We start from the raw sequence: 11,968 nt of genomic DNA, 5'->3' as shown, positions 1-11,968 counted from the left end.
TGTAAGCCGGGACAATTGAGTAGACAGCGAGTAGTTAAAGTTAATAAACATGAATGTGTGAAGTGTGAACACACATTACAGTAGTCTATGAAATTATCATTAGAAGGAGAAACTACAATTTACCTACGTAGAAGTCTAATTTTTTATTATTTTTTTATGGGTGTATATTCATTTCACGTGGAATGTACGTGGTTTCGGATAAAGAAACTACAATTTACCTACGTAGAAGTCTAATTTTTTATTATTTTTTTATGGGTGTATATTCATTTCACGTGGAATGTACGTGGTTTCGGATAAGTTTAAAAATATTCTCTATTTCAAGACACCTATGTGATACAATAAGTCGAAACCACCTTTATTTGGACTCGGTTCACGGTTCACCTATACAAGGTTGCCCAACGAATGAGTGCCAAGTCGATGTCGTAAAATGTAGGTAGTTTGTAATTTCTTTTTGTTTAGTTTGAAAGTAAAACTAGGCGAATGCGTTACTTTGTGGTCACGGACGATATCTCAACGGAGTTAATTAATAAATTAAGCACGTCACGTTGCTCTCTGTGGTCACACACCATAATACGGCGTAGTAATATTAATGTGTAGTGCAGTTTGACCGATTTTGTAAGTGAAAATCATCATCATCATTATCTGCAGCCCTCCGTGACCCACTGTTGGGTATATTCATCTCTGTCCTGAGTCATAGTTATTCAATTGTTGGCAGCAATTTCCTTTACATCGCCGACCCATCTAGTTACCGAATGTCCGCTCTGTTTTCCATTTCTGGGATACCAATAAATTCAGCGAAAATTTGAGCCATAATATCAAATTCAAATTCAAATTCAAATTCAAATTCAAATTCAAATTCAAATTCAAATTCAAATCATTTATTCAGAAATTAGACCTTCACAGGCACTTTTTCTCGTCAATCTTTAAATTTATAGTTATTTCTCACAAGCTAGAAACTACTGGCATTTCGGAACGACCACTGCTGAGAAGAAATGCCGAAAGAAACTCATTTGAACAGTGTTGGTCCCTATCATGCCAGATCGGCTTACCATTATTGTTTCTTACAAAAAATTTTTTTTTTCTTTTCTTTCTAATAATATATAAAAGTACATAATGTACATAGTCAAAAGGTATATCAAAACAGGTTATGATTGTGATCCGAGTGCTGATTATAATATATATATATATATATATATCGATGTGAAACACAATTAACTTACATGAAAATATATGAGAAACGAGATGACCAGTTCCCTCTGGCAGCACCCGTTCACGAGTTGACGCATGGGACAGCCATCGCGTAGCTCAACCATAATAGAGGGAACCTCACGACCCGGCCCACGACGCCACCACCAGATTGACCATTTGAGTGAGCATGACACACTCGATTCCCATGACTTCATAATTACAATTCTTATTCGTCGAAATAGAAGTATAATTCAGACACTTGAAGATCACAAATCACGTACATGTTTTACAAATAAAATTTAAATGCCATACGAATTATTATAACAAAATTCAAAATTGTGAATAAAATAATAAAAAACAGTAAAATAAAAATTAGGAGATCATGTGTGGAGTGGCAAAGTTGTCGGGAGGATCCAAGCGTTTTTATCAGTCAAATAGGCGTTAATTGTGTAATACGCTTTATCCATTAAATTTTTCTTAACATAAATTTTAAAATTTTTCATTGGCAGATTAATAGCCTCTGCAGGGAGTTTATTGAATAATTTTACACTTTGACCCACGAAAGACCGCCGAACCTTTTTAATCATCTTCTTTTCATCAACACAGCCCTTTTTCCATCCATCTTCGTGCCTCCTCCATCTTCCTCCATGACAAGTTTAACTTGATATTTTCTGGTTTATTTTAGTTTCATTAAATTTCCTTAATAAAATCAAACTATGACGTATTATTCTCTTTTGATATAATATTAGGTCCTTACATATGAAAATGGCGTTTTGTTGTACTGGCCACTTTAATCACAAATTTCTCCTCTTTGGTTAGGAATTCCAAATTCAAATTTATACAGCTATTTACACATGTATTTTTGTGTTTCGTTAACCGTCATTCATTTCTTTTTTTTCTTCTGATTTTTCTGTTTGTGTCACTCAGTTTACAAAATAGAAAACTTGAAATATCGCGTTATTTACGAGTACGAGTTCCACCGTGGCACCAGTGCTGCGGAAACGGCTCGAAGGGTTAATGATGTGCATGGCGGTCGTGTCGCAAAAGAAAACACAGTGCGATTTTGGTTCCAACGTTTTCGTTCTGGAAATTTCGACCAAACAAAAATTGACCCAAAAAAAGTTTGTAAGCGTTGGTGGACCGGTGTCGTTCATTACAGTTTTCTCAAATCTGGCCAGACGATTACGGCAGACGTCTATTGTCAGCAATTGTAAACTATGATGGAAAAACTAGCTGCTAAACAACCGAAGCTGGTCAATCACTCCACGCTACTGCTGCTTCACGACAACGCTAGACCACACACTGCACAAAACAGACGGCTACCATATTAGAGGAGCTTCAATTGGAATGTCTAAGACATCCACCGTACTCCCGGACCTTGCTCCAACAGATTACCATTTTTTTCGAAATTTGGATAACTTCTTCCAAGGGAAAAATATCAACTACGATACGGGGCTCCAAACCGCCTTCAAAGATTTTATTGATTCCCTTCCGAATTGTTTTTTTAGTAGGTAAAGGGATCAATGAACTACCTATGAAATGGCAAAAGTGCATAGATAATAATGATTCTTACTTTGATTAAATAAATATATTATATTAAAAAAATATTCGACTTTTTGTTCCTCTTACACCAAAAGCCAATTTCATATGTAAGGACCTATTTGTTCAGAATTGTAAAAAATCGAATATTTATTTTAATTAAGTCAAACGTCCATATTTAGTTTAACTAAGCTATTGAGTCAAATTTTCTAATTACCTAATAATAGAATAAGATATTGTAGACAAATTAATAATTATTGTCTTGGTCTCTGACGCGTAAACATGCGAAATTAGAGTGCCAGAACTAATATTTAGTTCACAATGGACGTTCGGCATTATCCTCAAGTAAATCAGGATGTAAATGAAACACAAATGTGTGTCTATGTTTCGTGTATTGATTCTCTCTATTCGTAAACAGTTCGTTGAAACGTTACCACTTACCCCTAAACATATCCGCCTAGGATAAATACTTGGCCGTACATAGTATATACGTACAATGCTAAACAACAGCATACTATTTTCATTTTATCTTTACGCACAGCTATGTGGTAACAGATACAGTATCCCGTCTTTATCCTTTACGGGGTGGACAGAACCATGATATATACCAATAGAAAATATAAACGCGATGTGATCACAACTAGCTTAAAGACGAACTACCGCGCGCAATTCTTACCTTCTCTTTCACACGTAAAATTCTTGACTGAGACGAGCAAAGCCGAGCCTCCTTTACGGATCAGGAGGTTTTGGAAGCTAAACGTCCTTGGGTGCACATCGACTACAATATATAATGCTCTGAGAGCAAAACGTCCTCAATTTGAAATGGGTTCGAAAACTGGCCTTGCCAACAATTAGTCCTCTAGACATAATGTGTTTGAATCTTTTTGACCATTACGGAAAAAGTAACTAAGAAGTAAATGGTCCTTATTTCAGAAAGTACTTAGTGAATATTTCCTTCTCAATAAAGAGAATTTATAGCATTAGTGTAGATAAAACCTGTTTAGAATATTAAACTATGTTTTTTATTGTCATATATATGTCAACAATGTTTCAAAACGACCAAACGACCTTACAACTGCAAATTTGTGAAATCCTTTTCGGATTTGAAAGTTCTTGAAGCTAAGTGGACATCAACTGCAATTTAAAATGGAAAATAATCCAAGTTGTAGTACGGAACGGGAACTGGTTTTCATTGATAGTCAAAAGAATAAACCTGTTTTGCTAATCGATGGGTATAGATTCAACCGAATCATTATCAATAAAAGTGGCTCTTCACGATGGAGATGTGCGTATCGCGAAAATTGTAGTGCAAATTTACAATAAATAAAGACCGACATGAAATTCTACGTCGAACTGATCATAGTTGTAAACCGAATTTTATTAAAAATAGAGTTGACGCCGTGTTGGATGAATGCAAGAAAACAGTTTGTCAGAAATATATTCCAGTACAAAAGAAATTTGAAAAAAGTTTGCTAAACTAGAGGTGAATTTGTTCCAAATTTTCTGTCAAAAAAAGACACTTCGTCGAGTTAGAAGAAATTTCCTCAACCTACAAAAAACAAAAGTTACTACCTTAAATGATGTTAAAGTGCCAGAAATATTAGCAACGGATTTTTTGGTATGTGAAGATGGCACACATAATAATAAAATATTAATATTTTGTCCTATGATGATGAGATCCTCGTTAAAAAAAAACTTGAAAATAATATATTTTTTATTGATGGCACTTTTACAAGAACCCCCAAACCATTTTACCAAATAATGTCAATTCATGCTAACCTAAGCAATAGTATTGAGGCTGTCCATGTGGTGGGGGTAATTTATGCCTTACTGCCTAACAACAGCACACATATGAACGATTATTTGAACTTTTAAAACAACATTTAGAACTGAATACAGCAAATATCAAGTGTGACTATGAGGCCGGGCTTATCAATGCAAAAAAAAAAGCTTTTCCGAGTGTTGATGTGTCCGGATGTCATTTCCATTTTAATAAAGCCGTATGGAAAAAGGTAGATACTTTGAAGGCAAATTATAGTAAAGAATCGAAGGATATAATAAGAATATGTGCAAATTTCCCTCTTTTAATGTTCGAAAAGCAATGGCAAAAGCCAAGCATGAATATAAGTTGTTACAATGACATTTTTCAAACCAATAATCCCCTGGAAGGCTGGAACAGAAGATTTAATTCAAAGGTGAATAAAAAACCGACATTAATTCTATTTATTGACGCACTTAGGTAGGAAGCAAAGTGGTAGGAAATAAGATATAGACAAGGAATGTCTGTCATGGAACGAAGAGACGAAAGGCCGATATGCGTTTCTATTTGCAATACGCCGAAAAAAAGAAAAAAAATAGAAGGATGTATAACACCTTACCTGATTTTTTAAAAAGAATTTCAACTATTAAAAAAAATCCTTAATGATCTTTAAGATGTACAAGTGTAGTTTTATATCTATAAATTGAAATAGTACTTAGGGTTATTAAATGAAACAATACTTAGGTGAATAAATAGAAAAGTATATCTGTATTTATTTCCTTTATCGAATATTTTTCATACTTTCATACCTTCATTATAAACGTTTCGCTCTCTAGGGCATTATATATTGACGTATTCTCAAGAGTCTGGTTCAATTGCGGACGTTTTACATTGGAAATTAACAGAAAATTGAAGTCTTCTAGCTGTCATGACGCTTTACAGTGAGAACTTTCAGTAATAAGGACCTTTTGCTTTGAAATATATTGCAGTCGATGTGCACCCAAGGACGTTCTAACTTCCAAAACCTCCTGATCCGTAAAGGCCACCGCGTGCCCTCATCGACGTAACCACAGATTACATAATACCCTGACAAGTTTTCTTTAATACTTAATCCCTTTGCATAATATTTCCTACTAGATGTTGCGCGGGGCTCCGTAGGAATTTTGAGATAAAATATAGCCTATAGCAATCTTGGATAATATACCTTTCTAATGGTGAAAAAATTTTTGAAATATGTTCAGTAGTTTCGCAGATTACCCGCCTCAAACATACAAACTCGCAAACGCTTCACTCTTTATAATAATAGTATAGATAAGTATGACTACTGCGTGACAGTCAGCTTAGAAAGCAAACCTGATTTCATCCTGCTTCTCATTCTATTGTATAACTTTTCAATCCAACTAATACGAATCGCATCTTACACGCATAGGCGCCGAATCTAATATAACTATTTCTCATGTAATATCGCTATTGCGTCCAAACTATGAACTTCCGTTTCCTTACAAAAATAATAAATACTAAGTCATTGGATTCGATCTGCCTTATAAATGTGGAGACGCAAGTAATTTTAGACAGTGTAATCTGTACCATATTACTCACATACAGTGCAGTGCCCAAAGATAAATTAAAAATAGCACAATCTATATAAAATAATACCAATACAAGAATAAAACAACAGATAAATATACTCCAAAACAAGAAATACATTACCTTGTAAAAGTTTTAATAATTTAAATACTGATTTATTGTCCATTTCAAATACGATAATGATAATATTAATTAGAATATATAATTTATATAATGTACAGTATATAAAACAATATTAAAAACAAACTTATTTAACTTATATCAGATCAAAATTATTTATATTCTTACGCGCTAACGTTGTAAAGAATTTGTATCGGAACTGATTTTGTGCTGTTATAATTTAATGGTAACTATTTATCATCTGTGAAGGTTAACATAGACCGAAAGAAGTGACGAGCACAGAATAATAAGCTTTAACTTGTAAACATCCATATCGTCATCTCTTTCTGTTGAGGTGGCACGAAAGATAAGGCCGTCTTTGTTTACTATTGTTCTTGAATATCTCTTTCACGATGAATTGATTGAAAACCTGTTGATCGCGGATAATCGAGACACAATAGATAAACTAATAAATTTGTGTTTAGAAAACACCAATCAAGTTTGATCTTGGTAATGTATTTTCTGACCCCTTCATTCGGTCTATTTTAACCTAATGGAGTCCCGAATGTGGACTTTAGGCCAAAACATCATCGCCGCACAGCCATACAATACATTAATGGCAAAAATTTTAATTATTGCCAAATATAATGTACGGCGACATAAAAGATACAATTATAATCAGCAAATAGATTATTTCTGGTCAAATTCTGGTCTTGAAGACATATGAACTAAACTTTAAACATTCGTTATAGGAAATTCGTCAGTGTATATATAAAACAAAAACATTTGTACGATTTATTTCGTTAGTTGCACAATTCAAATAATAAAACTGACTTACATTTAAAAATCAAAAAGCCTACATCCATAAGCTGTGAACACGCGGAGGAGAACGAAAAAATGGTATCTTGATGGTTATCTACGCATAAACCACTGTATAATACATAATTTGAAATGTAAATAATTCGACAACTTCGGAAACTCTGGTGGCAGAAAAGCTAAACAAATAATCGATATTGTTCTCGCTAAAAAAATACGGCCGTTCGACGTATGTCGATCTCAAAATCTATGTAAATCAACGGAGCCGTTGCGACGACGCAGCGGAACACGCAGGACCATTGGAGCCGCGTCCATAACCGAAAGAAAAACACGCGTAGTGCATATACATAATTGGAAGTGGCGCCATCTACGACACCACTTTCGTTGTCCTCGCGTGTCCACAACCAAGACTTAAAACTGAAACGTTAACTGGCAACGTAACATAAACTCGTTATATCTGTACAAAAACTTAAACTACAACTGATACAATCCGTAAGCCTCATCACAAATTATACCTTGAGATCGCTACTTCTGCATTTAGCAATACGTGACATTCAGGAAAATCGACCAGCCGTTATAAGGTCACAAAATTTCGCATCGAGTGCATTGAGAGAAAACGTCTCATCGTCGAGATGTTCCAGTATTTTTTTACTAATTAAATGATCTGGTAGTTGGTCGATTTTCTCAAATGCCAGTATTTTACAATTTAAAAAAATTGAGGCTATAGCGTCTTTCGTTAAAAAAATGGGTCCTTCAAAGACAAAATAGCTATGAAATAAAAAAATCTGGTCGTTTTAACCGTTAATTTGATGTTTATCAATGATCAAAATAATGAATTTATTCAATATAAATAATATGTTATAATTTAATAAATCATGTTCTTTTAAATATAATTCAGTTGTCAAACAACTTTCGATTTCTTTCGTGTTATTTCATTTATTTATAATCGATTTTCTCGTCATTGTTTTGTATATTATAGAAGTGTCAATCAATCAAAATCAATGTAACCTATTTCTCTCTCATATTCTTCATACATATTAAATAAACATTTTCCGGCAAATAAACTGTGCCACATTTCCGCGGAATTAGTACACACAATAATGATTTTTTTTTTATAAAAAAAATATATAAATTAGCGTAATAGAAATTCCTGTACATAAAAATAAATAAGAAAACTAGTCAAAGAGCTACATACACTAGTTATATTTACACGAACAGTTTGTTTCTTTCGCTGCCCTATATTCTACGATGCTTTTGGCACGTCAAATGGACAATATTATGCGAAACTATAAGATAAATATCATATAAAATATCAGACGGTTTCGTTAGCATTCTAATAGTATAATACGTAAATATCTAAATATGTACTACAGTCCTAGGGGTCCCCTAGGGACACTATGGGGATATATTGACACTTATAGTCCCTAATCTCTGAATAACATTCTACTTCTAACCGGATAAAACCGGTACAAGTAATTGGAAAATCGATTAATATTATTTTAGGTCGTAGTAACATACGTGCTGCAATCATGAACCTTAAGCTACAATAATTTGTGTAAAATGTATGTGTAAACTGTGCTTTTGCGTAACAATACAAATTTTGAAATTAAACAAGATTGGTGCAGTTTTCAGTACTATTCTTAAAACAACGACGCACTACTTTTAGTATATTCAATATATTTTCAACATCTAATGATAGCAATTTATTTATTGCACTCTATAATTTTTTTAATTAGAAGATATCTCCTTTTTGTCCTTGTATAAGATTTTAAAATCCATTAGTCGAGCAAATTAATTATGCTACAGTACTGTACTGTACGATGCAAAAAGACCTACAAATTTCTCTATTAGACAATTATATCTATCTTCTAAATATAATAAATTGCAATATAGTTTTATGAAATTAGCGCCAACGAGATTTTGAATGGGGATATTTTTTAGATAATTCACTCGAGACCTCGGATTCACCTTCCATTTACTAATAAGAACAACTAAGTCTCGTTCTGTCTGTTAAAATTTGGAAAGTGAGATAAGGACAAAACATATATTATAGCTAAATATATAGCATCCGTGTGATAATGACCTCCTTGTTTTTCATAATGTGCCAATTCATTAATGAATATTGTCCGTCAGCTCCTTAAATTGTATCTTATCCAGAGCTAGTAATAATAATGACCTTATGTATTCGACAATTCGCAGGAAATTTGTATCAATCCGACCATTGATTGATAAATATAAAGATATACAAGCTTTTACAGCTTGAGTCCTTAGCACCTGAACCTTGGTTATTTAATACTTTTAGACCAATTCTGAACACTTACGTTGGTTTTTAAATCAAACTTACATAGAACCATCTCCAAATAAAGCACCTAGGAAATTTAAATCCATCATAAATATAAATAAATATCAGAATACAATTTGAAAACGTTCGTAATATTTTACTTAACTTTGCACAATATCACATCGTTAATTCATGCGGCGAAGACAAAGCCTGGCAGCATAGCAAGTCTATATATTCAAACTATTACTACATTTGGTCGCTACATCTTCTATATGCCATGTTATATTATATAACAGCAATGTAATAGGCGCCGTAAGAAATAAGAACGTGAATTTTATGCTTCACAAAATTGATTAGCATCATTGTATAAGTAAAAAATTTTAATAAGACTTCCACAAACCCTTAATAGCTTTGAGCTTGGGTGATTTCTTGGTCGCTTCAAACTCTTGTTTGAAACTAATAATGAATTTGTCCCGGAAACTGAGCCGCGGTGTCGAAGGCTTCAACAGAAACTTCTTCAAATCATTCGTGAAACTCTTTGCTGTGTAATTCGTCTCGTCTTTCGATTCATCGTTGCTCGATTCTAGAAACGACACAGATTTAATCGATTGAACAGAGTTTTTCCGTTCGCGTGGTTTGTTTCTCGGAGTAGACTTAGACCGCGAGCTCACAGTCTTGCTGGAGGGTTGACTGTAGCTTCCCGATACTAACGAGTATTCGTCGTCAATCGAGTCGAGAGTGTCAGTCGATCGATTGCAGACTTTGCAGCACAATTGACAGTGTTCCTTATCGCTATGATATCTTCCGTTGCAGTACACATAATTCTCTTTTAAACGCGAACTTCTCGGTCTAACTTTGCTCTTGTATTTCGCTTGGTTTTCCGCTGATTTTCTAGATCTTTTACGCTTGCATTTCGGGCAGTTATTTCTGGCGATTCTGCGTAATTCTTTGAGGAATTCGTAGTCGATTTCGAAGTAGTTTTTCGCGTCCGGTTCCGAGTAATATTTCAAATCGCTGTCAGTTGATTCTGTAGTGTGTTTTTTCTTTTTCGGTTTGGGTTTTTCGCGTCCTGGGTCGGAGTAGTAGCGGATATCTCGGTCTGAAGAGTAGGGGGAGGGGTCGTGTTTACAATGGGAACAGAAGGTGACGGATTTGTGCCGAGGGGGCGAGGGGGGCAAAGGTCAGGCCTGCACGGAGGGGACCCATAGCGTTTTGTTCTGCTCTTCCTTGACTGCTTCTTTGATTTGTGTGCAAATGTAGGCTATGTTCACGCCGGCTGGGATCTCCGCTATGGAACAAATAATGCTCTATCAATATTAATATGCGCGTGCCAATAAATAGAACATAAATAACTAAGAAAAAAAACTATATCAACAGTAAAACCAATTTTTTGGAAGTTTGATGTCTCCGATTCCTTCTTACGGCAAAAAATTGAAGGACACGGTGTGACAGCTGCTACTTATTAACTCGCGCAATTTGATCTAGCTAGGAGTCTGAACCCATGTAATTATATTATCTGTGCAAGTTCAATAGCGCGTGCTTTTCCCTTTTGCTAGCTAAGGCCATTCCATCAGTACTTAATGCTACCAACACTTCATACCTGAAATATAGCTTCTATATTCGTTCTCGATCTTCAATCCGTGCTCGTACATTTCCTTGGCCGCCTTAGCCGACACCTTCTCCGTGGGGTAGCTGGGGTCCTTCATCTCTTTGATCTGCTTGAACGACTTGAACTTGATGAACAGGACGATGGGGTACACCTGTTGCTTGTGGAGCTTCTCTATTGTGGCCACGCTGATGTCGAGGATGCAGTGGATATTCTAGTGAGAAATATATTTTTTAATATAATTAAGGAATTATATATTTTGTGAGGAGCTCAATGGCGCAGTGAGCGCTTGGCCTGTGATAGTGGCGGTTAAGACACTCTTACAACGGTCGCTTATTGGATGGGTGACCAAAAATTGAATAAGCTTTCCTTATCCGTCCATATGGAAGGTGCCCCAGCAGTGGGGATGTTTAAAGGGTTGTTGTTGATAATATAATTTGTATTGTAATATAGGAATATGATGTGATCTCTTGTTGGTTGAAATAAAAGAATTTAAAAAAAAAACATCAAAATCCGTTGTGTAGTTTTAAAAATCTAAGCAAACATAGAGACAGACTATTTTTGAGGATCATTGATTGACTCTTTTGTTAACCATCTCCATGTCCATTTAGAAGTTTACATAGCTGTTGATCTGAAGTCGACGATGGGGAAGCAGCACAGCACAGTCACCTTGTGCGCCAGCTCCTGTATGGCCTGCAGCGGGATGCAGTCGAGATAGCCGGAGTGCGCGCGCGGACGCGGCTCGAGATGCGTGCCGCGCTGCAGCGCGGGCGCGGCGCCGCGTAGCGACAGCGGCGCCGCGCGCACCGCGCCGAACACGTGCGCCCAGTCCGACACTAGCTTCGCCGCGACGCACTCGCGCAGCGGGCCCAGCACCACTACCGGCCGGTGGCTGCCGTCTGACAAACAAAATCATTGACGACCCCGGTGGCGCAGTGGTAAAGTTCTCGCCACTGAACCGAGAGGTCCCGGGTTCGATCCCCGGTCGGGTCGTGATGGAAAATTATATTTTTCTGATTGGTCCGGGTCTTGGATATTTATCTATATATGTATTTGTTATAAAAATATAGTCGTTATAAAAAGTAGTTATAAA

At 35.6% G+C, this 11,968-nt stretch overlaps 1 protein-coding gene across 1 annotated transcript in view; it reads right to left on the bottom strand.

Moving 5' to 3' along the window:
• Positions 1 to 3,102: 3,102 nt before the first annotated feature.
• Positions 3,103 to 11,968, bottom strand: part of Dlg5 (Discs large 5) — a 29,969-nt gene continuing 21,103 nt past the window's right edge. The window contains exons 27-29 of the mRNA XM_053754282.1: positions 11,545 to 11,774; positions 10,870 to 11,089; positions 3,103 to 10,557 (exon numbers count right to left, since the gene is read on the bottom strand). Of these exons, the coding sequence (XP_053610257.1) occupies positions 10,451 to 10,557; positions 10,870 to 11,089; positions 11,545 to 11,774 (557 nt within the window). The 3' untranslated portion in view covers positions 3,103 to 10,450. The remainder of the gene's footprint in view (positions 10,558 to 10,869; positions 11,090 to 11,544; positions 11,775 to 11,968) is intronic.

The sequence above is a fragment of the Plodia interpunctella genome, chromosome 14, assembly GCF_027563975.2.
Source record: "Plodia interpunctella isolate USDA-ARS_2022_Savannah chromosome 14, ilPloInte3.2, whole genome shotgun sequence".
In the NCBI taxonomy this organism is placed as follows: Eukaryota; Metazoa; Arthropoda; class Insecta; order Lepidoptera; family Pyralidae; genus Plodia; species Plodia interpunctella.
The sequence above is the reverse complement of the archived record's forward strand: the minus strand, read 5'-3'. Positions and strand labels throughout refer to the sequence as shown.